Source organism: Suillus subaureus (genome assembly GCF_016647635.1).
Source record: "Suillus subaureus strain MN1 chromosome Unknown BJ212scaffold_10, whole genome shotgun sequence".
Lineage (NCBI taxonomy): Eukaryota > Fungi > Basidiomycota > Agaricomycetes > Boletales > Suillaceae > Suillus > Suillus subaureus.
Window position 1 is genome coordinate 551792 of NW_024538566.1, and position 27729 is coordinate 579520.

Sequence of the window (27729 nt, forward strand, 5' to 3'; positions counted from 1 at the left end):
CTATGTAAAGGGATTATTAATAATTAACGTTGTACCCTGGTGGCACTGCGTACAAGTGCACTGATTTTTGTTCTGAGACACTGCACACCATGCTCTTCTATTTCACATCTTGCGTGATTAGGTATGTCTTCATAGATATCCAGAGAGCTACATACCGATGGAATGTTTAGTTCGGTTGTCGTTTTTCTTTATCCTGGCTATGCGTCCTACAAAACCCTTTCCCAGAGACCAGCCTCCGAGGCGGATTTGGAGCGTTGGCTCATGTACTGGTCGGTGCTTGGATGTACCGTCGGCGTCGAGTACGCCGCAGAGTGGCTTGTTTCATGGTCAGTCGGTTTACATCGATAGTATCACTGCTGAGGTTTTGATATACCCCTTGCACATGTAATAGGGTACCATTCTACTACCTCATGAAGACCATATTTCTTCTATATCTAGCACTCCCGCAAACGTGCGGCTCATCCTACCTCTACATCAACTATCTTGAACCATTCTTTCACACTCATGAATCCCAGATCGATGCGACGCTCGCATCTTTTAAAATTCGGATTTATGCCTTCATCCAACAAAGATTTCGCATCTTATGGGACGCACTCGCTGCAGCAATCGGTCAACAGCAACAGGCCCATTTCACCCCTGCAGGCGAGGTGACAGACACCGGTGTACCTCCAACTTTGGCTGGCCCGGCGTCAGGGCCCACTCGTCTTGCAATGGGGCTCTGGCACTCATACGGCCCTACGATCGTCGCTTCTGGCACAGCACTGCTGCGTCAAGGTGCTGCGGCAGCAGGACCATCTGCTGACCAAGCCTGGAATACTCCCGCAAACACCTTCACAAGGCGTTCTGATGCAGGTCATCAGGGCTCCTTGAAAGATCGCAGGCGCGAGCTTGAAGCTGAACTTGCGTTCATCAATTCGGCAGAGCGTCCTGTTGTCTTGACTCCCCCCGCTTCAGGCTCTGTCCAGCTACCCTCCCGTGCGTCTTCAGACTCTGAGTTACGGGAGCGTGGGTCCAGCTTTGTTGGGCGATTTGAGGAAGTAGACGTCCCAAGCGATGCAGAGGGGTATGATGTTGATGGTGACTCTGGTCGGGAGGCTCGTGACAGGCCTGAGGCAAAGAAGGCTGCCAGTTGGTTTGGCTGGGGAAGCGCAGCGCCAAGCAAAGGCGGAAAGTCAGATTAGTTGGTAGCTTGATCATTCTGGGAATCTGTATCATAGTGATGATAGTCATATTTACATTTGCACGGGACGTACATAACTCGGTACGTACTCGGTAATTCTGATCATGCTCGTATCCTTTCATGTGCAATCTATACATACCATCGTAATATTTATTTGCCTGTCTGCTGGAGCACCGTCAAGTAATAGCTGAACGTTTGAAGCACGTACATAAATCGCCGTTGATTAAGGGAAGCACCAAATTTGCGATAGACAACGTTCGAGTTCGCACCAGACAATCTGATCGGATCAAATTTGGACCACAATCAAATAAGAGCCTTAGTAGGTAACTTCTCCTTTTCTCCGTCGTAGGCGGCAGGGTGACAGTGGAACAAGCCGAGGAGAATACGTCTTGAGGTCGCTCTAAGACCTGGAGGTTGGCAACAGTGAGCGTTTATATGAACACATCGTACGTACTAACTTCAGGTGGAATATCCGCAGTGGCAGTGATAACGAATCTTGACTCATAATGGTCCCTGGGTCCCTGCATCACTTGACTGTGGATGAGTGCACAAAATACATATGACACCACACCTTTTGGTCGATGGCTCAGCATATCCGGCCTGAGAAAAGAGTGCATATGGGCGAAAACGTGTACGGTTCAGCTTATCTGATTTTGGACGTTTACATGTCATGCTGACATGACGAAGCTGGATGAATCTGGATCCAACAGCATCCAGCACCAGGTCCATAACAGCACCGAAATGTATTCCAAAAAAGCCGACAACCAGAGTTGAAAGGTGAGTTGCTGTTGTCCCAGCTTTGACTTGTATATCTGAGGGGAGTTTTAGTACGGTACCCTCTCGGGACAAGTTTCGGAAGATAAAATAGTAAATGTGAGAGTGGAAGCAACATTACGTAAAACGTGACTATATGTAATTCCATTTCGACGAAAAGACTTAAAGTTAGGGACGGACACAATGCAAGGTCCCTTGCAACCTCCTTTTCCTTTCTTCCTTTGCCCAGCTCTACGCATCTCGGTTGCGTCAGATACCCGCTGGGCCTAAAGTCATGCCTCAAGCATCCCGTGGAAATGCTCGTCAGCCTGACTCCAGGGAGGCCCAAAAGGCCATGGACAAGGAGCAGAAGAGAAGCCGAGGCGCTATGTCATGCGCCGAGTGTAGAAGGTGAGTGCTCCAGTTTCGATTAGTTTCCTCCTCATTTGTTGCGGCTAGACTCAAATTGAAATGCGACAAAACCGTTCCGTGTTCTTCATGCAAACGCAGAGGCTGCTCGGCCATTTGTCCCAATGGTATGTGCACGTGTCAATCTGCTATAAGATGCCTCTTATCAAGGCCATGGGCGCTAGGTTCCCTCACGACTGGTCAGGGAACTCGGTAAGTCTCCTGTGAGCCATGTAGGTGGCTGAAGACTCCATATCAATGTCATTCCTCGTTTCAGGTTTGTGCTAGCAGATACAGAAAAATTACATCAGAAGATTGCACAAATGAGTGACAGGATTCGTCAACTTGAAGATGCACTTTCTATGTTGCAAGCTAGTCCTGGCGAACAACACCCACTTCTGCATAGAGACCTTCTCGACATTAAATCAATCATAGATTTGCACGCTGCTGTGGATGAGGAAACGGCAGGTAAATCCAAGCAGGAGGTCGATGATGACTCACAATACATCGAATCTTTTGGGACGCTCGCCATACGGGATGATGGAGCCGCAACTTTCTATGGCCCATCCGCCGGTTCGGAGGTGAGCATTGCATTATCAGCCTTCTTTACAACGGCTGATTGCATCACAACAATACCTTAGAGCCTGCTCATTGTATGTTATGAAGGTCCTGTCAACAATACCGCCAGACTAATATGTGCCACAGGGAGAGTCTGCTGTGTCATCGACACCTGATTTTAGTCCAGGCGACAGGACACAACACACTGGGCGTCTACCTTTCAGTGTCAACCATCTGTCGAAGTCTTTCCCTCTGGCTCCAGTGTTCAATGACGAGGTTGATCTCAACTACCTCATTCAAAATCATCTACCTCCTTGGCATCGTGCTCGTCACTTGAGTGAACTGTATCTCCAGCAAGCACCGTGGTTCTTTGGAGCGGTTACAAAGCGGCAACTAATGGAGGAGAACCTTCCTTTATGGTATGCAGAGGCATCAGACCTCATCTATTTGGGTTCCGTGGCGCCACCAGTGACCTCGGGGAATGATGCTTTGAGCAAAGGTCCTCATGAACTCGCCTTGATGTTCGTGATTTTCTGCTTTGGGGCACTGACGGATCACAGATTGCCCCCTGCGCCAGACAACGAGGAAGCCGACATGTATTTCAAACTTACGCGCGCTGCCCTAAACTTGGAGCCCGTACTTGATCGTCCACCATCAGTGGCAACCATTCAGACGCTGGCTTTACTCGCAATTTATCAAGGCCTTTGCAGTGGAGAAAACAGTATTGAGAGCACCTGGGGAATCTTTGGACTTGCAACGAAGTTAGCTCAGAGCGTAAGCGGCATTGGTTTCTTGTTTCTATTTATCTTGACGCTGTGCTATATAGATTGGACTGCGTCAGTAATTCGATCATTTATATCATCGGTCAAATCAGCTCATCATCTACCGCCAGACCGTGATTGCGCCCGCTGGCAGCTACCTCCACAAGAGGTGCAAAAGCGCCGTGCGCTGTTCTGGGAGCTATTCATCACAGACGGGTGGCAGGTAATTCTTGTCTTCGTAATTCTGTCGGGTGTTATTAACCTTCACAAAGTCCTTGGCCACAGGTCGTCTTGCTACGTTTTACCTGCCTTTTATAGACTGTGAGCTACCTAATGACCCCGATTCCACGGTGGATGAAGACGGAAGTGTTTTGCTAAGCTGTAGGTCCTATTTTCTTCTCTTTCGTATGCTGGTCTGAATGATAATAAACTCAGTCCCGGCATGGAAGGCTCGTTTTGGTTTCCATTGCATATCTGCAGTTATCCAACATGCACAAACGGCAAAGGTGCCGAAGTATTCTGTTGTCATCGAGCTGGATCGCAAGATTCGTGACATGGAGCTTCCAAAATACGCCCAGCGACCTCCCAGAGAAGGTGCTGAACTTGGGGAAGCGATGAAGCATTACATGCCTCGTAACTACCGGCACCTTAGTAAGCAAATTCCAGTACAGTCTAACATCAAAGGAATTTCTGAGTTCGTCGCAGCTCTGCTATATGTTCATCGATGCTTTTTTGCGGAAGCTGTATCAAACAACCCCACAAACCCCATGAGCAGCCCATTTGCCCCATCGTTCCTTGCAGGGTACCGCAGTGCCTGTGAACTGATCAGCGGTCTTCGTACGCAGTTCGACTTGTTCCCAGCACAGATCGCCCGCTTCTGGGTTTTATGGACCCATGCATTCTCCTCATCCGTGAGCACACCTCGCCAGCATAACCGTCCTGAATACCGTGTTGATTCTCCAACATACTTAGGTGATGCTATCTTCCGTCGTTACGCATGCATCTGGAAGCGGTTCTCGGTCGAAGGTCACCACTGCAGCCTTGACCGAGCTGCGACGCGCTGTTAGTCTTTTCAAAGAAGCATCTGTTTTCGGAGGTCGAGCTGGAAAATTCCTTGTACGTCAGCACTAGCACTGGCATACTGAACACCAGACAATCCATGCTAACGACAATGCCTTCATAGCCTATCCTTGAGAGGCTGTTGCAGAAAGCTGAGCAGGCATACAGTACTGCCACCCCTACCGTGACTCGACGAGATATCTTCTCGAACACCGGTCCAACGAAGTCGAAGGATGAACTTTCGATTTTCAGTGGGCAAATCAACAAGATTGCCACGAAGGCCCCCGTGCCACCATCTTCAGGACGGTCGAGCCATTCACCTGGAAACATCACCAATCTGAGTCAACCGGTGCAAGTAGAAGGCGCTCCCCCGCAGGCATTTAGCAACATTCATCCATCGCTGCGCGAGCAGTGGAGCAGTTTCGAGGGGGATCTCAATGCTCAGCTTCATAATGCTGAACGAGACGCATATTACACAGAAGACGACGCTTTCGTGGTGCCTGAGTCTACTGAGGAATTACGTAGAATGACCAGTATGCACGAGGGCACACATCAAGCCCAGCCGGCCCAGCACCAGCTGCACCCAGTTACACAGCCGCCACAAGGATACCATAACCACTTTCCCGCCTCGTCGCATGGATTTTCTCAACTGGTCGAGGCACAGAAGTCTTTCCAAAGTGAGAATCAGCGCCGGGAACCTGTGTACTCGTCTGGCAATCAAGGGCAAGCGCTATCAGCATGAGCCGCAGTACGCTCAGCCGCTGCCACAATCTCACCATCACCAGCCTGACAATACCCAATACCATGCGGACCCTCGTCAGCAACATCCCCAGCACCAGCAATACTATAGCCAGGAACAACCTGGTCATTATATTCATGATCCACATCAGTCATCATCATCCAGCACTGCGAATCCTCACGCACCTGGTGACTACAACGCAAGATCCTCCCAATCGTATTGGGAATCTGCACAGCAGTCATATCAGGCGCAGGAAAGCACTATGTATTACCAGTCCTCGTACTATGACAATGAGTATCAAACCTCCCAACAAACTCAAGCTCCTGCACCCGGTGCAGAATACCTGTCACTTACCCAGCAGCATCTGCAAGAGACGTGGCAGTCATTTAACGTTTACGTCGGCTCGCCGCGTCGGCCGACATAGAATATGCACCTTCTCCGCTCGTTCAGATTTGTGTTCAAACGCTCTCATTTGGCTATCTAGCATTCATTTCGGTTTCGTGGTACCTGCAGCGCAATGTGTATCATTACTGCTCAAAATGTTGTATATAAACTATATCTGATCCCATGTATCTGATTAATGTAACATGTATGTCCTCCACGGATCGCGGATCTAGAGCCCCCGACATAAGTACTTGCCCCTTGCAACTTGCGCTCTACAAAGCTCCATTTCTGTTGGTACAGCGAGAATCGAAGCTAGTAAAATCCCCGAGCTATCGGCAAAACCAATAGAACCTATCTTAAATTCCCGCTCTTGCTTTGTGATCTCAGGATTGTGCGCTGAGGCCGGATCCGGTTGCTCTTGATTGATACGATAGAACACGTTGACGCTAGCAATCACTCAATCAGATCAACAGCTTCTATCTGGACAAAAATAAGACACACTATGCCAAACCGCCGCACACGCCTTCAATGCTGATGAGCATGAAAACCAGGAATATACTTCCCCCCTCACGATCTTCCGGAAGTAGCCCGACAGCGGATTCGAGAACTAGCAGAAGCAGTATCACGAACTGGATGATGGCCGGAGCAGGGAGGAGACGGGCCGGAAGGGTTTTCAAGCCCAGAGATATGCTTGAACGAGAGAAAAAGACCGTGGTTTGGTAGACTAGCTATGAAAAGGTCGTTATCAGAATGTGTTTCAGGATCACGGCAGATTATTATGCAAACCTGCCAAAGTGGATAGTAGTCGCGGACGGAATGAATAATCTTGCTAATGAGACCATGTGACGGAACGGGATATAATAAAGTCGGTGCGACACCCTGCATGTGGTCAGAAAGACTAGAAGTACAAGAATAGGGATAACGTACCTGATTGATAGTATACTCGAACTAGGTTGTGCAGATCAGAAGGCAGGCTCTGCGCCTAAGAAACATTGACTACTCACAGTATAAACGCAAACTAGTGGCAAATTATTAGACACATAAGAGTCACGAGTAATAAAGACTGCTCACATAGTGGAAGCATATACTTCAATAGCATCGGTTTGACTAGACGCCATTTATCCGCGGCTGATAAGCTGACGGTAACCTTGGGCTCTACGCGAGATTCTACGTCATCTTGAGACAGATCATCAATTTCAGTCTCGAGGTCGTCTGCAGGGACGAGCGTGTATGACGCAGAAAATGACTGATGGACGAATGCTGCTGGACGGGGGAGCAGAAAAAAGTATGCTAGAGGAAGGATGAATGGGAGAACCTGTGATGAGATATGAGCGATTGTTTTATCCGCTATATGTCTATATTGTTACCGCCGAGATGCCAACACCAGTACTGATACCCAGTCCCCTGAGTTCCCACCACATGAATGCTCCGACAATACCTGCAGCTCCAGTACCTGAGGCGAAGTACCTGTCAAGTGGAATCAACATGGAATAGCTTGAAGGATGAGACAATGCAGACCCAACACTTCGACCTCCTACCGAGCGGCTGTATGTTGTCGAAAGTTGCAAGAAGGTCATTTCTCCCAGACCTACAATTTGTCGTTCACGTGAGAAACGGGTGTGCATGACGAATGTGTGGGCTCACCCGACGAAAACGATGCGAGACATATTCCCAGCAGCCTCGAATACAGGCTTTCATGGAAGGCAACGACCTGTGTGTTGCATGAATTGTGATTTTCAAAGTAAGTCTGGAGTCAGGTTACCAGCATGCCTATAAAGCTTAACGTGCAGCAGCCGACAATGCGTCGGGCATAACGTATGCGACCTTTGAGAAAGTACGGCCACCCGAGCTTCGCAATTAAGGCTGGAGCAATATTACAAAAGGCAATTATGCCCTTGGGTGTTGACGGAGGGACGAGGTCAAGCGCAGCCGAAAGTATGATGACATAGAGTACTTTGCAATGATGAGAGCAGTCGTTTGGAAAATAAAACAAAATGGCGCACCATTGTTTATGAGTCCAAAGAGAAAGAAAGAAGATCCAAGCTTCAAGGACAATCGTTTCTTGCCTGCCGAACAAGCCAAAAAATCAGTAAGGTTTCCAATGAAAGATGGCGTCATGGTGCAAGGTAAGTACTAATTCTAGCTCAGCCCGGCGTCTACTTCACTTGTCAAGTTGGAGAGCTTTGCTACAATCAACACAACACTGGTCATGCGTATCGAACACTGACCTATGTTCGGTATGGCAAAATCTCCTTCAGTATGAAGAGTAGTGGTACCGTGGGGTTCGACTGGCATCTCCAAGAGAGCACCGGCTTGCCAGTGGATATTGTGAGCACGAAGAGGGTTCTGGCGTATAGGCTGGAGTACCGTAAGGCTCAGATGTATCAATGTCACTGCAGCCGTGCACCGATGATGATAGCTGGTCAAGTATAAATGTGCAACACATGCGAAACATGCCTCGCTGCCCGGATCTCAGCTGACCCCTAAAGAGGGGGTCAGTAACTTGGGGGCTCATCGATACAGTTACACTAGTTAGGACTCTGGAGACCCGGAGTTGGCCCGGTAGTGACTCGGGCAACTGACGGATTCACTACAAGTTTATAACTTCCGATGGTCCCGATCGATTGCGATCTACGATATCGATGGGACGAAAATGACCGCGCTGCGGCCGCTGCCCACAAGATACTTGCTGGGGGAACATTCTACTAGGCTACAGATCCGATCAGACATGAATTGAAATTCAAACAACGCTGTCGTGCCTAATATCCTGCAAACAGCTGTATATTTCTCCTATAAAGTTCCATGATTGCCTTCACAACATTCTCGAAGTTAGAGTCTTGATCCAAGAGCATACCGAGTCCTTTAAAATAAATTATGGTAGGTCGCACTTTTACACCTAGCTATTACACACAAGCTCTATATATGGTGGGACTTTATAGACATGATAGTACATAGTTACGCAGAAAAATTGGGCCCTAGACTACTTACTCTCATGGAGTAGTAGAGAATTTTGCTAGGACGAGAGCCTGAGTGAAGGATTTTACTCTACCTCCTTCCTCAAGTTGGAACATCATACGGAGGAGTCCATCTCCTGCTGCTCCAATGTCGGTGGCGAAGTCCAACAAACGCAATCCTCGAATGACACACTGACTTGTACACAGTTATCATTGGCATGCGTATCCCAAATGCTGATGATAAGACGTGGCACGATAATAAATGGCGCAGTATTGTTGAACAACAGTACGAGACTCATCGCTACCGTCTGTGCATGCCTGCATTAGAGCATACCTCTCTAGAATTGCGCGAGATCATACCGAAAGGTCGGCCCACAGCATCGCCATGACGATTTGACTTGTCAAATTCCTAGTGTGACTCGATGAATGCTTTCAGAGAACACAGCAAACGAAGGGGAACTTACAGGATAAAGTACATGACATGATACCGGACGATCATGACTACATAGGCGTTAGGTTTCATTCTAAGTCCCTTCCGTTCTCTCAGGTGCCTCGCGAGGACAATAATGGCAAGAACAACCAGGAAAATATCATAGCATATGATGGGGATGGAAGCATATACCGCAGGCATAGGCCCGACGTGGAAGACAGTCGTGCAGTACTTGATGTTTGGAGTTACCGCTATTTCTTGCACTATGAACCAAGGCATCAACTTGCAAAGAATTCGATCAAAGTAGAAATCTACCTGAGATCGCTGAGGGTCGACTCCATAAAAATATATCTACCCCTATATAGGTCGCGACGACAGGTAGGAACAACCCCAGTAGAACATAAAGTAAGGGCTTGGATTGGCTGTATAGGGCGTAAAGACGCCAGATGAGAATGACTGCAAATGCAAAATGGGTACGGGCAAAGGTACAAGATGTATCCATATGACCGTGGCTTACCTTCCGCCAAGCAAAAATATACGGAATAACTCCATTGCATTAACAGGAACATGACATGACCTATTTCAATTTCATGATGAGCAAAACTAGTTTCAGTTGAATACGATGTACTCACAACTAAACAAGAAGAGGTCAACAGCAGATCAGACTTAGCTGTAAAACGAATTTTTGACGTACGGCTGAATCTGGGTCAACCTAGAATTCTCTGAAGAAAGAATCGATACACTCACTGTTTCAGGAATATAAAATAGACCTCCCCCTAGCGCTAGTTAGTTGATGGCGGCCCAGTTGGTATCACGTCACGTACAGTAGGAACAAATCCTAGCCGTCAGTATCAACATACAATGTACCAGCAGAAGGATGTCACCACCACGACGTACATTGCAAGGAAAATACCAAAATATCGAACCTGACATCGCAACAAAAATGGGAAACCATGAAGCACTTTGACAGGGTGGAGCTCACGGCAAGGTACAGATATGTCATCACTGACCACTGTCTTTCCTGCATATCCAGTCAGTTCCGGATTTTGATTTCATTAGGGGTTGAGCTCTGACCCAAACAAACGTGACCTGTGATGATATGATCATGAGTACTCAACAAAGACAAAACGAGCTCCTCGTTACCTCTTTGTCGAATTGAAGTACTAAATAATATCTTGCTCAGCCGCACTGCAGGGTTCATGAAAGCTACTGACTGTACTCATAGGATATCAGGGTAATGACTGTAACTAGAAAACGATGAAGTTCAGCACAATGATTCATTGCCAACAAGGCTGACGAACCTGATATGGTGTCATTCCAGTTAAGAGCATAGAGAGATTCTTCTAGTTCCGACATGAAACTGCGGGTCAAATGGCGATTTCAAAGAGTGAGGGAGAGGCCGCCGATCGCCAATGTATTATACTTGCAGGGCAACGTTAACCTGTAAGGGTTGTAAACTTGTGGCGTCCTAATGAAAATTGTACGACATCGTGTCGAGCTTGGAGTGCCGCACTTTTCCATTTGATGACTATCCTCGATAATTCGCTACCAACAAAAAGGTCCAACGGAAAGGCCGTAAGTGTATCGATGATCACACGGCTGACAACTTGAAGGGTCACCCTGCATCACCAGTGGCCGTAACCACTTCTTGGGCTATAGTCTGCATGTTCGACCTTCTTGTTTAGGTAGCAAGGGCAGTGCTTATCTACCTGACATGTGCTGAAAAGCATCAAATGAAGTCACACCACCATCCACATAACCTCGACAAGCAAGTCCATGATCTAAGAACGAACCTCGAAATAAGCGGAGCGTTTGCAGGCCTTTACCATGTTGACGTCCGTACGGCAAAGTGGTGTCTTGGATAGACATGGTTACGATGTCTTCAAGAAAGATAACCGTGATCGGGGAAGTACCTATCTGACATCGGTGAGAATATTTGCAGAGCAGAAACGATGACCTGGCTCTTGAGGTGGGAGCGGAGAGCAAGATCGATGGGAGCGGCACTGCGGAGGTAGAGGATAGAGCCATGAGCCATGAGTGTATTTGGTCCTCTGGAATGAATCATACTATACTGCACTATCAGATAGAGCACGAACATACAGAATCGGCCCTGATCAACTCAGTCGAAATAACTTAGCAACTCTGCCAGGGCTGGAGTTTGAACACTTGAAGCGTGAGTACACGCCTCACTCTACCTCGATCCTGACTTGAGCCTGATTCTGGAACCGGCGTGCCAAAATCATATGCGCGAGGTATCGTGCTGTGGTGGCGAAGCCCAACATACACGATCCTCGAACGTTGTGCTGACATGTACGCAGTTTTCGCTGGCATGTATATCCAAAATGCTGATGATCAGACTGAGCGTAAAAACAAACAGCGTGGTATCGTTGAAGAGCTCGGCAAGATTCATCACTGGCATCTGGGCGTGTATGCATTAGCTAAGCTCTAGAGAATCATAGAGGTGTCATACCAGAATGTTAGCCCATAATGTCACCAAGAATATTTGGGTTGTCAAATTCCTAGCGGAATGTGATGAGTACTTTTAGAAAGCTCACAGGACGAAGGGTAACTCACAAGACGGATATATAATATGATATCGAACAGTCATTAGCATATAGATATTAGGCTTCATGTTGATTTCATCCCATTCTTTCAGGTATTTAACGAAGACGGAGCTCAGATCTAAGTTGAAGGAAGGCGCGCATGAGTATCCAACGTTCGGAGTGATTACTTCTTTCACCATGCAACGAAACGGGATCAACTTGCAGGCAATTCGATCCAAGTAAAAACGACAGGACCGTACCCTATTTTAACTGCATGGTGAATGGATATAGTCGAGGTTGACGGCGGTATAGTTGCAGCTAAATAGGAGGTCAATAAGTGTTGGGACATACGGATAAAACATCTCAATTTGTCTGGGGCCTGGGCAAGTATTCTGTTCAAGCGCCGCGTTTAGGGCTTGAAAGTCCGCTACCGAGTTCGGGTCACTGTCAATGGCCCGGGAGAGTTGATTCTTACTAACCGATAATCATGCACATTATACCACCAGTGCAAGTACCATAGTACTATCGACGAATGCCCCCGACCTGACTCATTCGTTCCGTGACAGTCAGTTATATGTGCTGTTCTCCGGAGTCTGGAGTACGCGCATTAATGCTGCACTTAGAACGGTACATGAGCCAAAAACAGTAATCCGGATCCCCACTTCCAAGTGGCACATCGCAGGTGACCACACAAGTTATATTGATGGGGCCGGGCAACTCCTTCTGTGGGCAAAATCAGCCTATCATTGAAAAACCATCTGACCAACCGAACATCTGACAGGGTTTTCAGTTCATGGTTCTTGAAGCTTGGCAAAAACGCACTTATATCTTTCAGGGCGAAATACTAAAACTGACACTATCTGGTCCCACACTCGCTCCTTGAATTATCATATGAGCGTGGCCTTTCTCAGTGCACGGATGATATTCGTTGCGCCTTGCGTTTAAAAGGGAGAATATGGGTAGTATTTGGTCTCCTTCGATCTATTCAGAAGCATAAGCCATATGATGCCTAATCTAACGGTCCCACAAACTCCAAGATATGTCCCTGCCCTGCCTACTAAGGAGAACCGTGAGTGATATAGAGGTGACATTACATGAGGGATCTAATGTACCTCTCATGTCCAGTCCAATATGCAGATCTTGCCATCATCGACCTGTCTAAAGCAGCTACCGCAGAAGGTCGCACGGAACTAGCGGTCGAACTACGAAAGGCCTTGACTACTCATGGGTTTTGCTATATTATCAACCACGGGTACACCCAAGCTCAGGTGAAATGTCAAGTACTGTTTCTCTCGCGTATTCTCACTTCGGTGTAGAACGAGAGAATGTTCGATATCGCAGATATTCCCATGTCTGGTGTACCTGAAGACGAGAAACGGTTATACACCGGAGACAGCAAGAAGACAGGTATATTTCAAGGCTACAAACCAAGACAATACTGGGTAGACCGTTCGATGATCCCTGCTGTTTACTACTGTTGATTTCTCATCAACAGCACATCGATGCAGGCGTGCGTGACCAACACGAGCACTATAACTGTTCGCACACAGTCAATAATGGCGGAGAGAATCTAACATCCTTAGCTAGGCAACCGCCACGTCCTACAGCTTGATGCACCCACAAGCACTCAGATCATTTCTTCCCGATATCGATGCCTTCGTGCGCCATAATCATTACAACATTCTTCATAAAATTTGCAGGCACGTTTTCAGCCTTGGTTTCAGAACTCGGATTTAACTGCGCTTCTCAGGCTCATGGCGTTGAGCCTTGAACTTCCTGAAGACACGTTCGTGAAATTGCACGACTTTGATGCAGCCGGAGTATCATATCGTATGGCTTATTTCGTTTCTTGATGGCGTTCGAGGCTCTGATATAGCCACTAGTGAGGTTTATGAAATAGTAAGCCTACGACAATGTGACGCATGCTATTGTATCTTACTTTCATTAAGTTTCCCTAGGTCAGAAGAAGAAGAAGTGCAGACAAAAAATGTCTGGATGAAAGGACACACAGGTCGTTCTACTCTTTGCCAAATGTTGCCTTGCTCACACCGTAGCAGACTTCGGAAGTATCACCCTACTCTGGAGTCAGCCTGTTGCTGCCTTACAGATCCAAACGAAGGAGGGCTGGCGCTGGGTCAAGCATATCGAAAACGCTTTGGTGTGTAGTTCCATGCCATAGCACTTCTACCTGACATAAATGCTTTAGCTCATGAATATTGGTGATTCGATGGAGTTTCTCACAGGAGGATTTTACAAGGGAACCATCCATCGGGTTGTGCAACCCCCAATTGATCAACGTGGCTACACGCGGCTAAGCATGATCTATTTCTCTTTCCTGAATGACGATGTCAAGTTGGTACCCCTTATGGACAGTCCAGTCCTCCAGAGGGTTGGGGTTGAGCGCAGATGTGAAGACGATGTAGCTCCTACCATGAAGGCCTGGAGAGTTGCGAGAATTAGTGCATATGGAGCGAGCGATCTGCAAAAGAGCAAAGAGCCTGGTATAGAGGAAGAGGTATTGAATGGCATTATTGTCAAGCACTACAACTAGGTACATCTAGAGATTGGATCCGTCTCCACCAGTCTCTACACGACCTTGCTTGTGCCTTAGTTAAGGGCTCATGTGGCTAGGATTTTCATGAATGGGCATCGGTCGAGATGTGCGTAATGTGCCCTGATAATGAGGTGATCAGCTGGTCCAATATTACGGTCCAGTGGCCACAAGATCTCTATGCTTATAAAGCTAGGTCAAATATACAATCTCCCCTCTGTCCTCGATCACAATGCCCAGCCTCACCATACCCTACGTACCGCATTATGTTGCTGCACCCCCTAGCAAGAAAACATGTCTGTGTCAAGTTATCTGCTTGATACCGAACGCTGAGGTGTGATTTGACAGTGGATTATGCCGACCTTGCTATCATCGACATTTCGAAGGCCGACACTGAAGAAGGTCGAGCCGCGCTAACGATTGAAGTAAGGGAGGCGCTCCTCAGCCACGGGTTCTTCTATGTCGTGAATCATGGGTATTCGCAAGACCAGGTGAGGCTATTCATTTATATCATGTGGGTCGTTAATATCATCTCGACGCAGACAGATCGCATATTTGACATCGCGGACCTACCCTTCTCAGCCGTCAGTGACAGCGAGAAGAACACATACGCCGGAACAATGAAACAAAGTGGTTCATACCAAGGGTATAAATTGCGACAGTACTGGGTGCGTGGTTGTCGTGTCTTGCCCAACATATGAGCGTTTGGTTTACGCAAGTCAATCGAATCTAGCATATTGATGCTGGGGTCCGTGACCAGATTGAGCACTATAACAGTGGGAGAATGTATTCGCGTCTTTTTCATTGACTCGTCCTGATATCCTTCTAGTCAATCGCGATGTGACCAAACGGGGGCACCCAGAAATCCTCCGTCCTCTTCTCCCAGAAATCAAGGAGTTCAGCAAACACAATCACTTCAACGTGTTGCATCCTATGCTGAGGTACACACATATATAGCACTGTTGCGCTTGAGGATGATCACTTGATTGCATTTCTCTCAGGCTTATTGCACGCAGCCTCGAGCTACCCGAGGACACGCTGGTCAACAATCATGACTATGACGCCGCTGGCGAGACGTATGGTACATACTTTTTGAAACATTCCATATTGTTGCTGACTTATCCATTAGTCAGGTTCATGAAGTAGTGAGCGCCGTCTTGAATTTATAGTCTTCACAAGTTCATGTAGTTTAGTTACCCACGAACAGAGGAAGAAGAAATCAAAACAAAGAACGTCTGGCTGAAGGGACATACAGGTCAGTGACCTTAATCATGAAACAAACACCTGTGCTCACCTGCGTCACCGCAAGACTTTGGAAGCATTACGATTCTGTGGAGTCAGCCTGTCGCTGCACTGCAAATTCTGACCCGTGAAGGCAAATGGCGCTGGATCCGCCATATCGAAAATGCACTCGTAGGCGGTCACGTTCTATGTTTTAAAGCACTACATAATGAAGAGATTATAGGTCGTCAATGCAGGCGATGCATTGGACTTCCTTACCGGCGGGTATTACAAGGGCACAATTCATCGTGTTGTAAAGCCCCCAGAGGATCAGCGGAACTACACTCGCCTCGGAGTCTTCTACTTCGTCATGCCCAACGACGATGTCAAGTTGGTGCCGATGGCCGAAAGTCCAGTCCTGCAGAGAGCTGGAATCCAGAGTCGTTGCGACGATAGCGAGGCACCAACGATGGAACAATGGAGGAAAGCGAGGACATCTGCCTATGGCCAATCAGAACTAGAGAATGGTAAGGAGAAAGGCGTGGAACAAGAAGTCATCAATGGGGTGTTAGTTAAGCACTACAACTGAAGTTTGGAATTTCAAGATGTACTTGCTCTTTCATCATCCTTGATGAACATGTCGTCGGAAATATGTACAATGAGAATCCGGTGCAGCCATGCCTGCACCGTTCATTGGGTACTGGAGAACATATAGATTCTAATGGACTGCATACGTACAGTATCTTGACCCTATCTGCGGTTACGTAGCAGCCGAAGTGCAAACTCTTCCTCGTCTTCAAGGCCACTAGAATATGTTTTGGTTGAAGCTGAACGTTTACTCCGCTTGAGTGGCGGCGGCGGCAACGTGTCCTGCACATCATCTTCGGACGGCAGGTCAAATTCAGGGGACATATACCCCTCCTCAACAGGGGGTGCAAGTTCCGCAATAGCTCCCCCATGGGCATCATCACGATCAACCTGAAGAACACATTCTGAGCAAGATCTCGCAACAAAGGGACGCTGAACTTACACCATTCTCGCGGTCCTTCCGCTTGCGTTTCTTTTCGCGTTTTTTGTCCTTAGCTTCCATTTTATCAGCCACATCTGCACCCTTCAACTTTTCCTTCTCCCCTTCCACAAAGGCCTTCCCAGCTTCCTTCGCCCCTTTCAGACCCCCTTTGTAGAATTCTGCGGGGTCCACCATTTCGTAAATTTCGTGAGGGTTCCCCTCGTCATCGAATACCAACTTATGTCCCAATTGGCCATACTTAGCAACTGCACGTTTTGTTCTGGACAGCTTGAGCTTCCTCTTCGACAGGTTGTCTATCTCCGGGTTTGCGTCAGTGTCAGATAAGTCATGATTTGAGCGCTTGAGCGTGATGAAGTCTTCATCGTCATCAACCGCATCGCCATGATCAATTAATTTCGAATAGTGCGCAGAAAGAATATTTTGATTTTTGCGCTCAAACATTCGATCATATTTCGTACGCACACCGGGCTGCAATACTCGAGTCAGGAAAAATAAAATGAATGCAATGTCACGCACTTTAGTAGACATGGGAAGCTTTGGATCACCCTTGACCTCAGAGTCCGGAGTAAGAGCAGTGTTGGTTAACGCATCGTCATCGGACGACACAGCAGCTTCTTCAGAGTCATCTTCGTTATCAGAAGACCCTTGCTTAGCCTCCGCTTCAATTTCAGCCTGAATAGCTGCCACCGTTCGAGACGAGTTCTTTTGCTTCTTTACAAGTTCTCTGTTTAAAAACTTGATCTTTGGCGCGCCCGGCAGCCCAAGAGACTCGGCGAATTTCTCCACGGGAAGCTCGTCAACTTTGAATATCGATTTATCCTTGTAAAGGTGGACAGAACGGACATAGGATACAAAAGCCTGAACCTCCAGATGAGCAACAAAACTCACCACACAGACGCGGAGTGGAAACATACACGTTGCCCGAGATACTTGATCTCTGGCTCCTGAAAAGAGAGCTTCTGGAGTTGGTTTTGTATATTCTGGGTTTTGCTAGGTCTAATCTTGATGTTTTCAATCTTGATACTTTTCTTCTCTAGTGCGGCTGTCATGCCCTGTTCCTCGCTGGGCATGAGGAGTAGCAAGCCACTGCCGGAGCTCTCATAACGCGCTGTTCTGCCCACTCGATGGATGTAGGTATCAGCGTCCTCTGGAGCATCGACCTGCACAACCCAGTCGACCGAAGGAAAGTCCAAGCCGCGCGCAGCTATGTCAGTGGCGAATAGTACCGCGTGTTGAGAAGATGTAAATCGAGTGTACATCGTTAGTCTGGCAGATTGTTTCTGTTTCCCATGCAGATGCAGTAGCGGTATTCCAGGATGCATCTTGCAAAAAGTCTCGAAAACAAAACGAACTTGCTTCCCAGTTGACAAGAAGACGAGGACCTTAGAATGTAGGTGAGTTTTGATGAATGACCACAGGACATCAAGCTTTTTGTCCAACGTGCAGACGGAGTAGTACTGCACAAGGGAGAGGGGAGTAGCCGATGAGCTGTCAGCTCCATCCACGCCGATGAGGACAGGGTCTTTGAGACTCAAGCGAGCTAATTGCGACACAGACTGGGTTTGTGTAGCCGAGAAAAGTAGAGTTTGGCGTGATTTCGGAAGGTGAGAAAGTAGTGCGGATAATGTCTTGGCAAATCCCATGTCTAGGATGCGATCCGCTTCGTCCAGAACTTTACAATGATGGTTAATCCTTGCAAAGATGCGCAGTCCGGAACTTACTGAGAACTTGCAAGTTATCACACTCGAAACCGAATGTCTGATCCATGTGCTGCAGCAGTCGACCTGGTGTGGCGACCAGAATATTCATTCGAGCGAGCCGCTCCCTCTCATCCTTTAGGTTTTTTCCACCTATCACGAGCCCTGCAGAAAATGAGTGAAAAGCTCCAACGGAACGCAAGACGTCGAAAATTTGTACAGCCTTGGCCATGTAACCATCAAGTGACTGAAAAACCAAGGACAGCCAGGGCGTACCAATTCACGCGTCGGTGAAATTATTACCGCGCCCAGACCATCCTGGGGGCCCCATTTTCTTCTGTAAAGTATCTCCAGTGTTGGAATGAGAAAAGCAAGAGTTTTTCCACTACCAGTGCGAGCAGCCGCAAGTACATCTTTGCCCTTCAAAGAGATTGGTATACTAGTGACTTGAATTTCTGTCATCTTAACGAAGAACGACTTTTTGAGTCCTGAATGTGGAACACGTCATGATCAGTCACGTTCGGCGAGATTTATATCATACCTTTTTTCGAGAATTCGGAAATAGGAAGATCAGAAAAAGCTTGAAGACCGTCTCGTGGTTCCTGACCCGCCCTTGAGATAGGGTTGCGTTCAGCAGTGCAGAGATTTGAATAACTCACGAATTCCACCACTGCACGTTCCAAAGCTTCAATCTGCTGCTTCTCCGAGAGCCTTTTGGCTTTCGCCAGTCGCAAACCGTGCTTCACATTCTTTCGTGGCTTTTTCAACTGCTTCGGTATCGAGGGTCCTGCTTGATCTGCCATTTTGATGACGATCCGAATCAGAGTTGCCTCGAAGTTGTAGCAGGTGAGGAGTTACGGCTAATCAACAGACTTGAATTTGTGCTTACGTCAGCGGCTTTCGAAGAAAGTCTCGACTAGTCTGCCACTCCATTGAATCGCCCCGTTCATGTTTGTACCGCACCTAATTAGCTAATACACTGGCACACTCCCCCAAAACTATACAACTAGTACGTGAGTGTCAATAAACTAAAATACGTTACATGCACTGCTGCGTCTGTCGTGCGGAGTGCCCCTCTGGAGCAGGCTCTGCCAGTAGGTTATCGACTATTGATCGATCGATCATCCGAGTCTCGTTTATGCCATCAGAAAGAAGGATCCGCCGCGCCTTCCCACCAAATTCAGATGGCTGCTAACTTCAACCGATTGAAAACCCCCTGAAATGAGGACTTTGGGACTACGATGCTTTTAAGAGAATACGAGTAAGAAACCAAGAAAGATAGAAATTGAATACAAGAACGCAATCAAATGAGATAAATCTTGGGACGTGATAAACGAAGAGGTTAAATAAGTGTTGTAAGGAAGCTGTACATTTTATATCCAATGTGAGTGTCCTAGCTATGAGATGGAGGATCCAGATGCGAATGATCAATGCACGAGACGATATTTGCGAGTGAGGATAGAACGGCCAGTGTGAAGCAGAGTTCCGAAACTCCTAGTGAAGCAACCAAACCTAGATGTAGAGGAAGGCTCATACAGACGAGCACTGATACTGATGGTTTCTAAGCTACAGTTGGCGGCACGCCAGTTTGTTGCTCTTTCCTAACTGACCAAGGGCTGGAGTAGGAAGCAGAGGTTGCGATGGCTGTGATTGTGGCGCCGCTATTGGTTGTTCCGACAGGCACCGGAGGAGGTTTTCTTCTCTTGGGCGGAGCAGGTGCCGGCCTTCGAACCTTTTGATTGACAGATGTGACCGAAGGAAGGTTCAAAGAACTAGACGAAGGCGGCCTGTGTTCTTGCACGAGAACGCTCTTCTCTGGATGGAGTGCGGCAGCACTAGTGACATCGTCAACAGAACTAGCTTTCTCTCGTCGTCGAGGTGCAGTAGTGGTTGTAGCTGCTAAGCTCGTTGCGCTGTCTGTGCTAGAACGTATGTATGTGGTTTTTACCGATTGTGGAGAGGGTAATCGCGGAGATGCAGGATTGTGTATGATTTCAACACTTCTACAAGTGCTTTATAATCTTCTGCTTCGAGCTCAGCGCCTTGGAAGCAGAATCATGCTCCACGTCTGGCGAAGTTGCTGCTCGAGAGGACACAGTATCTTGACTCGTGGACGCAATGATGTCGTGACTTGGGCTGCTGTGTCGAAAATCCCCCTGACGCTTGAGCACATCTTTATCGTGTGGTGTCCTTCGCAGCTGCACACACCACTCTCCTCCGAGACATCGTTCAACTAAACGTTTTGTTGTGGGGTTGATGTCTCGGATATTTCCATTTTGGATAAGAGATTCGAGGGCAAGAACAATTTGCGGACGTTTATATGGCACATTCCGCATTTGCGTCTTTGTGAGCAGCGGATGCATAACACGAAGATAGGTATGCCGAAGCTGTGAAGAGCACATTCAGGCCGCTTCCGTGTGCAATGCTGCGATACTCACAGATTCACTCTCCTCATCAAGGTCAACCAGTTCGCGTAGGAAGACATCCACAAGGACACATAGATCGTTTGTATAAAAATATTCCGACGTTGCTTTGTTGGTGAAAAGAATATAAAGAAGCTTGAGGACCAGAAGTTGCATACATAGGTCTTCAGCAGATCGTGCTATCAAACAAACATCAGTCAGTGACTCGACGATGCTTTCAGTTACTCACAAGCACGATTGAGCATGAATATCATGTTTTCACCAAAAGTCTTGCTAGATCCGAGACGAGATATCAGGACGGCGAGCACTCGATTTTGCAATTCTGGCTCCTTGGCTCCAGGTTGTTGATTATTGCTTAAACAGGCTACCATAAACTGCTCATTCAATGCAACCTGACAACGAAATTAGGTACAACCTTTATAGGAATTCGGCGCTCTCACAATCAATTTGATTACGGAGTAATTCAGAGTTTCGTCGGGCATAAATCGGGTCTGCTCTACAAGCTCAAACAAATTGTCGAGAAACTGATCGTTGAAAACGCCTGTGTAGAGTTATTGGTCAAAAAACATATTGTCGTCGAAGCAATAGGACCACATACTCAAATCATGTAAAGACAGTTTCTGGACCCGGCATACTTCATAAAGTAGCCTCACACCCAGACTCCTTAACTTTGCCTCTATGGGTATGTGACCAACCACCATGCTGGAGCGTGAACCAGAACCACTCGATATGGAGGGTGCCCCAAGATAGACGTCCTCCGTATCTAGGTTTATTTCCACCAAAGCGTGATCCATGAGAAGCGGTATTAGTGGTTGCCAATGCTTATGGGATCGAATGAAGTTCGATTGACGGCGGCCGTGAAACAATAGTACGCTGTATAGAATGAGTTGCGAGTGTGGATCTGTTTTCTGTAAGCCAGCTTCAGCACTGGACGAGTGAATGTGAGGGTTCTGCGCACAGACTCAACATCTTCGATGGCCAACTCGCACATCCGTTCAGAGTGAAACACAAACAACTCGGAGTCAAGTAGAAGACTGCATGCATGTTCCAGTTGCATTGGACTTTGAAGGAACTGTTCTGGAAACAGACATAAAGCGTTTTAACGCATGCAGAAGAGGTTATACAATCGTGGCGAAGCTGACCGTGATAAGAAGCACAGAGGGACACAAACCTCCTGAGTGCGGTGTCTAACATGGATAACGTGGCAGATCCGTCGCTGGGAACTCGAAGGACATCATCAAGCTCTAGAAAACACAGATTGACAGCCCTCAATTGTAAGTTCGAGCCTTCTTCCGTGTCCTCAAGAGACATTTGAAACATGTGATACAACGCACCTGACCAAAACTGCTGAGCATTCTCTATAAGATAGACAATTCCGAAGTCATCTTCAGCAAGCATGTTGACCTTTGATCCGGATGCCTGTACAAGCATGGTTCTAATTGCCGTGCGGGTGAAACACGAAGCGGGTAGGAATTGCACTAGATCAGATTTTTTTGCAGCTTTGAAGACCTAGATTTTTGAAAGCGAAGATTGCAGATTCGGACAGCATCCACTGATTCTTCACAACAATTCCCGAGCTGAACACTGAGCAACTTATAGTCAACGGCGAGCAGGACGGTGAAGATCGTGGGCAACCCGTTTAGCCGTGACTGCCGTAGATTGCATTTCGGGGTCTTCACGGCGTGACTCCAGGAGAAGCTCAAGGCTTATGTATCAAACATAACACTCATGGCAAGAATACTGATACATAAGTATGAGAATCTATCATAGTGGTGCCACTACTGCAATAATATATTGTTCCCTGTGGTAATACATCATACAGGACCTGTACTTATACCATGTTTGTATTTTCAGTAGGGCTCAGGATAAAATTATTTAGGCAAATATCAACAAGCTCTTAGCCAGGTGGGCCTGAAGGAGTTATTAATGGGACTCAGAGTTGATTTCTAAACTCGCTAAAACATCGCTAAGACTTGGTAAGACTCAGTAAACTATCAGTAAAGTTTGAGAACAAACTCAGCCATAGATGGCTGGCACAGATTGGACTTCGAAACCATACTTGTGCATTTATGAGTGATAATGTGAGTAGCATGCATGATAAGGGATGTAGGAATATAGTAACTAGTCTGTCAGTCTCCACCTGCCCAAACAACAGAATTCCAGCAGGCTATATGTACTACGCAAGGAAGGGAACAATGAATAAGTACTGGGAACCAGACCCATCAGACAAGCACACGAGTGAACAAAAAAACATGTGCTGTGGGGAGAGGGGAGGGGGGACTCATTAATAGTGGCACATGTGCTTGGGGGAGTGGGATGAGGGCTGATGACAACAGAATGGGTCAAGCAACCAGTGGTGGGGAGCAGAGAGAGGGCCATTGTCATCAGTGTAAGGGTCATCATAGAGGTCACCATCCAGGTCATCAACTGGACTACCCCTGGCACTGGTGAAATGAGGAGGGGGGTGATGTGAAGGGGGAAGGTAAGCTGGGGGACTGCACTGAGCACCAGTGTCAAGTTGGTTTGGTGGAGGGAGCCAAGAGTCTTGGAGAGGGGGCTGAGGGTTTGGGGGAGCTGAGGGGTTGGTTGAAGGAGGTGAGGGGTTAGTTGAAGGAGGTGAGGGTCTGGTTGAAGGAGTCGAGGGCCAGGAGGCTCTGTGTTTGTGGAGGGACCAGCCCCCCACATGGATGAATAAGTGTGTAGAAGTCCCTGGCATGGTTGACTCCCAGCTGGGAGGTAAAGATTTTGGCGCCACACATCAGGTTAGAAAAAAGGATAGGGTGGAGTTGGTCATACCACGGAAACTCGAGCAGTACTTGTTCTTAAAATAAAATAAGAAACAACGGTGAAAACAAACACTTACTGTGTAGATTAGCTGCTGTGTTTTCATCAAGGGGGGTGATGCCAGCACCAGTCTTGTTGAATTTGTTGAGTTGCTCCTTGAATGACTTCTTAAGACTTTGAAGAATTAAATTAGTAGCTACAGTCATCTGAGTGGTAGAAACCACTTATGATATGATATGGTTGCCCACCGTGACATCAAATTTCTTTGGGTCCTCAGCATATGCTGCCAAATAATCTGAGTCCTTCTCAAAGATCAGTTTTGCCAAGAACCAATGGATTTCCCCTTTGTCCTTTCCAGAAGGATGCTCATTGTTGTTAGAAGCAGCAGTTTTTTCCCCCTCATAGAATAGTATGCAGGCATCTGCAGAATTAGTGGAAAGATGCTGCACCAGAGTGTCTGTGTGGTGGAGATCTGAAGGTTTGGTCCAATGGATGATTATCTTCAGTCCAGCAGTCCTAGGAGCCTGATTATGAGCAGGATTGGACCAATGTCCTCAAGCCTTCCCTCTTCCATGGGATGTGGATGGATGGGGGGGTAACTCTATCACCTTTGGGCAACTTTGAGTGTCTGCTTGAAGCCTTGCAGAACAGTGGACACATTGGTGGACAGCAGGCATTGGTATTCGAGCTCTGATACTAGATGCTGGCTGACTTCATTGTTGTTGGCTGTGCTAGAACACTTAGCTGGTTCTTTACCAAGCGCTTTAGCGAGTTTAGAAAACTACTTTGATTCCCACTATTAACTAGCCACTTTTTAACCAGTCACATGATGTTGTTTTTTTAGCCAGCACAGAAAAGGCACTTAGGGCCATTCTGCTGGTCACTCATCATCCCCAGTGAAAATCAGACATGGCCATTTCCATGCACTGCCATGCAGATATACTGTGGCTATGGCACTTCATATTGTGTAGATAGTTGTTGGTATCTGTGCTTTCTGCAGCTGTGAAAATGATGTACATCAGCACTGGTGTATGCTTTTTGATGCATTGCAACATAAAATACAGTATGGAGCATGCCAATAATAACAAAAGCTGGTGATGGAAAGACCTGAAGACCAATGTAACCCTAAGACATGGCTAGAGTGACCATAGCTGTGCAGCCTTTGGCAGCATGACCAGAATCACTGCACATCAGCAAACTACAACTTTTCCCACAGAAAGCACAAGACTTGTCAGACTCCAAACCATTGATGTGGTGTGTGAGAGTCTCATCCTAGTGCCACAATACCAACTACATATTATTTCAAATCCCACACCTTAATTCAAACACCACAACTTTGGACTCTACATACCTAGCCAACTGGCATAAGTTGTTGTGGTGTCAAGTTTGCCACTATTTGCTACCACTGAAAAATCCATTCAAATGTTTGACAAGCCATCAGGTACACCAGGCAGCTTAGCAACATAAACACATGTGTGATAAACCAGGTAATTATTATATTCATATTATATAATACACATTGCTGTCAAGGAGAACAAGTGAAAATGGGAGCAGAACTGTATGAAACCTCATGTAAAACATGAGGCAAGATGTTGAAAATGAATACAGTACCACTATATTGTGCACTGCACCAGAATGAGCCTTGAGGTGCAACTGATGAATGTCCTGCAGTGCCTGCAGCAAAACAGTCTGTCAGCAGCAGGATTCATTACTGGAGTCTTGGACAGCAGACATACTGTTCATGCCAATGGCCAAGAGTCATTAACAATGAACACAGCTTGGATTTGTGCACAGCTATATAATGAAAAGAACTCATGACCATTGGTTTTTGCCTAGGCAGCAGGAACATTACATAGAGAACTGTGCAAAGAGGTTGCTGAACTATCCCTTGAGCAACATGGCCTCCATTTCAAGGCTGCCTCTGCAACTGTAGAGCAATTGGAAATAACATTTATGAGTCAGTTTGCTGTGAAGATGCAAGATATTGCTCTGAACCTTTGGAACCTTGTTTTAGCCCTACTTAATAGCAGGGAAAACCATCATCAAAAGATGCCAGGTGCAGGGAGACAAGCCAAACTTCTCTTGGATGATCTGCTTCATATTTACAAGGCTTGGGACATTGAAATGATGAGCAGACATCTGATGGGGTTACAGGGAGTAGTTAGCTTAGGACCAAATGGGACATATGCAGTCATGTCATGCTACTGAGCTTACCATCTGCCTGGTGTACCTGATGGCTCATCAAACATTTGAATGGATTTTTCAGTGGTAGCAAATAGTGGCAAACTTGATGCCACAACAACTTATGCTAGTCAGCTAGGTGTGTAGAATCTGAAGTTGTGGTGTTTGAATTAAGGTGTGGGATTTGAAATAATATGTAGTTGGTATTGTGGCACTAGGATAAGACTCTCACACACCATGCTGATGGTTTGGAGTCTAAAGACTTGTGTTCCCACAACAGCTGATCACAGATTTCATAGTTCTGCCAAGAGTCACAGCAAATAGTGTCACAAGATATACATTCATTACAATCACTCACAGTTCTACATGGCTCATGGGATTTTGCATTTGACAGTTGAGGTTTAGAGTCTGAGTGCAAATCATACTAGTAGTAGTGCTTCAAATGTATATTATAAAATACCATTGAAATGTAAACTCAATATTTTGTTTCAGACTACTGATGGACTTTAGATAATGCAAAATTCAATTCAAAGACTGAGATAACTCTCATATTATGAGATAAAGGTAGGGAGCAGGAGTGCTAGAAAGACAAGGTACAATCTCAGTTTCTGTTCAAGAACTCTTATTGACATGCACTGTACCTAGAAAGACAAGGTACACTACAGTTTTTGTTAGCTAAAGCTGACATACATGAATATACTACTCACATCTCAGTTTCTGTTCAAGATGTTTGACTGCTGGTGTGGGTTACTTTATAGTAAGTATATAAGGAATGAAAATAAATGAAAACATTGACATATATTCCAGGGCACAGTTTGACACCAGCATGACACTGCCCATTGGCTACATCTGACTTGCACTCAGACCAGCATTCTTATCATCTCCCCCTCATACCTATCTTGGATCCTTTGGATTCCAACAATAACAACATAAACATAAAACATTGTGTGAAACTGGAAGGGACAGAGCATAATACTAATACTAGTAGTATGTACATGAGGCAAATACTATCATAATAACATTTATGCAAATTTGAAGCAACTCTTGACCATTCATGACAAACAATCAGTCAAGCTGGATAGTGAGAACACAGCCATTTGGGGCCTCTATAATAGCAGATGATAAATTATCTGTACTCAATAAGGATAATCATTTTCTCTCATAGGTCATAAACTTACTGGCACACTGATGGTCACCTTCATGTTATATTACAGATAAAGGACAATGGGACCAGCAATTCTGTTTGAAGGCAAGTCTCATGCACCCCAGGCCCATGTCTGCATCATCTAGCATCTTGTTACAGTTCCTCTCTTTTCTCTTCATCTCTTCACTTATTCACATTATTAATCATTCTTAGATGTTCTATCACATTCCATCATACAATTTCTATTCTCTTTTCTGATTCACTATTTACTTTTCATCTCCAATTCATTTATTAAAGCTCCACTTTAATCCCTCTATTTAAACCCTATCTTTTATGCTTGTATTCTTTAACTTGACCTATGCAGACCAAGGCCTGCAATATACTGCTTAACTCGCATGACTCATGAATAGGTTCACACTTTAGATCATTTGTTTCTGTCTAGTCATTCTTAGAATGCCAAGCATAACAAAAGGTCAAGTTACTCCTTTACCATGTGGCTCCCTCAAACTCACACCCAGAAACAGACATCATTTCAACCATTACACTGACTCCTCCTGGTTTTACCTGGGATGAAGAGAAGAACAAGTTTTTCTGCCTAGATGCTAAAGGTGACAGATACTTTCTAGAACAGTGGGCAGTGTACTACACCAACCAAGCCCTGAAGAATAAAGTTTGGAACTTCTTCACCCAAACATACAAATGATCAGCCACCATCACCATGCCTAAAGAAATCAGCAAGACTCCCTCCCCTTTCAATGGCAATACCCATCTTGCTCAGAGATGGACCCTCCAAGTTGAGGTGTACCTTGACATGAATGATGAAGTATATGATAATGACAAGAAGAAAGTCATCTTTGCACTTAGCCTCATGACCAAAGGCAAAGCCACCAAGTGGGCCAAAGGTCAATTGAAAGCTGCAGTAGCAGCTA

The 27729-nt window shown here is 46.4% G+C and overlaps 11 protein-coding genes across 11 annotated transcripts; 5 read left to right on the forward strand and 6 right to left on the reverse strand.

Annotated features, from left to right (window-relative positions):
• The first annotated feature begins 35 nt into the window (after positions 1-35).
• On the forward strand, positions 36-1634 carry BJ212DRAFT_1344331 (TB2/DP1, HVA22 family-domain-containing protein). The gene is made up of 4 exons (XM_041335259.1): positions 36-117; positions 167-325; positions 391-1206; positions 1270-1634. Exons 1-3 carry the CDS (start codon positions 90-92, stop codon positions 1179-1181), a joined length of 978 nt encoding a protein of 325 aa, XP_041194824.1. The 5' UTR covers positions 36-89; the 3' UTR covers positions 1182-1206; positions 1270-1634.
• Positions 1635-2089: 455 nt separating this feature from the next.
• Positions 2090-6366, forward strand: BJ212DRAFT_1344338 (uncharacterized protein). The gene is made up of 12 exons (XM_041335260.1): positions 2090-2344; positions 2393-2469; positions 2527-2554; positions 2619-2922; positions 3047-3686; positions 3792-3883; positions 3933-4041; positions 4096-4311; positions 4366-4571; positions 4633-4776; positions 4844-5419; positions 5442-6366. Exons 1-12 carry the CDS (start codon positions 2229-2231, stop codon positions 5880-5882), a joined length of 2949 nt encoding a protein of 982 aa, XP_041194825.1. The 5' UTR covers positions 2090-2228; the 3' UTR covers positions 5883-6366.
• BJ212DRAFT_1479257 (batten's disease protein Cln3) lies at positions 6072-7960 on the reverse strand (the record flags this gene model as incomplete). The annotated part of the gene is made up of 11 exons (XM_041339844.1): positions 6072-6288; positions 6344-6570; positions 6629-6721; positions 6770-6790; positions 6847-6860; positions 6914-7157; positions 7210-7309; positions 7361-7430; positions 7487-7553; positions 7605-7795; positions 7846-7960. 11 exons carry the CDS (start codon positions 7958-7960, stop codon positions 6072-6074), a joined length of 1359 nt encoding a protein of 452 aa, XP_041194826.1.
• A 485-nt stretch (positions 7961-8445) lies between these two features.
• Positions 8446-10770, reverse strand: BJ212DRAFT_74348 (uncharacterized protein). The gene is made up of 13 exons (XM_041343962.1): positions 10528-10770; positions 10441-10473; positions 10370-10389; positions 10301-10315; positions 10209-10247; positions 10124-10152; positions 10051-10064; positions 9970-10002; positions 9744-9803; positions 9542-9682; positions 9261-9489; positions 9157-9205; positions 8446-9104 (listed from the first exon to the last, which is right to left on the reverse strand). Exons 1-13 carry the CDS (start codon positions 10580-10582, stop codon positions 8913-8915), a joined length of 909 nt encoding a protein of 302 aa, XP_041194827.1. The 5' UTR covers positions 10583-10770; the 3' UTR covers positions 8446-8912.
• BJ212DRAFT_1344362 (uncharacterized protein) lies at positions 10528-11412 on the reverse strand. Its single transcript, XM_041335261.1, has 4 exons — positions 11294-11412; positions 11020-11229; positions 10740-10945; positions 10528-10667 (listed from the first exon to the last, which is right to left on the reverse strand). Exons 1-3 carry the CDS (start codon positions 11322-11324, stop codon positions 10932-10934), a joined length of 255 nt encoding a protein of 84 aa, XP_041194828.1. The 5' UTR covers positions 11325-11412; the 3' UTR covers positions 10528-10667; positions 10740-10931.
• Positions 11413-12774: 1362 nt separating this feature from the next.
• Positions 12775-14320, forward strand: BJ212DRAFT_1479258 (uncharacterized protein; the record flags this gene model as incomplete). Its single annotated transcript, XM_041339845.1, has 7 exons — positions 12775-12838; positions 12895-13037; positions 13086-13211; positions 13265-13307; positions 13357-13428; positions 13827-13927; positions 13976-14320. 7 exons carry the CDS (start codon positions 12775-12777, stop codon positions 14318-14320), a joined length of 894 nt encoding a protein of 297 aa, XP_041194829.1.
• A 232-nt stretch (positions 14321-14552) lies between these two features.
• Positions 14553-16130, forward strand: BJ212DRAFT_1268270 (uncharacterized protein; the record flags this gene model as incomplete). Its single annotated transcript, XM_041330721.1, has 10 exons — positions 14553-14616; positions 14669-14811; positions 14863-14988; positions 15054-15096; positions 15150-15261; positions 15322-15401; positions 15450-15465; positions 15514-15575; positions 15630-15733; positions 15786-16130. 10 exons carry the CDS (start codon positions 14553-14555, stop codon positions 16128-16130), a joined length of 1095 nt encoding a protein of 364 aa, XP_041194830.1.
• A 161-nt stretch (positions 16131-16291) lies between these two features.
• On the reverse strand, positions 16292-19172 carry BJ212DRAFT_1495531 (P-loop containing nucleoside triphosphate hydrolase protein; the record flags this gene model as incomplete). Its single annotated transcript, XM_041341532.1, has 8 exons — positions 18928-19172; positions 18810-18870; positions 18545-18756; positions 18293-18491; positions 17486-18243; positions 17088-17429; positions 16572-17039; positions 16292-16519 (listed from the first exon to the last, which is right to left on the reverse strand). The coding sequence occupies exons 1-8, from the start codon at positions 19069-19071 to the stop codon at positions 16292-16294; spliced, it is 2412 nt and encodes an 803-aa protein (XP_041194831.1). The 5' UTR covers positions 19072-19172.
• Positions 19173-20271: 1099 nt separating this feature from the next.
• BJ212DRAFT_1495539 (uncharacterized protein) lies at positions 20272-22322 on the reverse strand (the record flags this gene model as incomplete). The annotated part of the gene is made up of 8 exons (XM_041341533.1): positions 22026-22322; positions 21834-21935; positions 21650-21768; positions 21290-21599; positions 21132-21232; positions 20921-21083; positions 20707-20870; positions 20272-20610 (listed from the first exon to the last, which is right to left on the reverse strand). Exons 1-8 carry the CDS (start codon positions 22120-22122, stop codon positions 20272-20274), a joined length of 1395 nt encoding a protein of 464 aa, XP_041194832.1. The 5' UTR covers positions 22123-22322.
• Positions 22323-22975: 653 nt separating this feature from the next.
• BJ212DRAFT_1479262 (uncharacterized protein) lies at positions 22976-23407 on the reverse strand (the record flags this gene model as incomplete). Its single annotated transcript, XM_041339846.1, has 1 exon — positions 22976-23407. One exon carries the CDS (start codon positions 23405-23407, stop codon positions 22976-22978), a length of 432 nt encoding a protein of 143 aa, XP_041194833.1.
• A 1922-nt stretch (positions 23408-25329) lies between these two features.
• On the forward strand, positions 25330-25527 carry BJ212DRAFT_1199298 (uncharacterized protein; the record flags this gene model as incomplete). The annotated part of the gene is made up of 1 exon (XM_041329044.1): positions 25330-25527. A coding segment is annotated over one exon (198 nt), but the record flags the coding sequence as incomplete, so codon positions are not given.
• Between the last annotated feature and the right edge of the window lie 2202 nt (positions 25528-27729).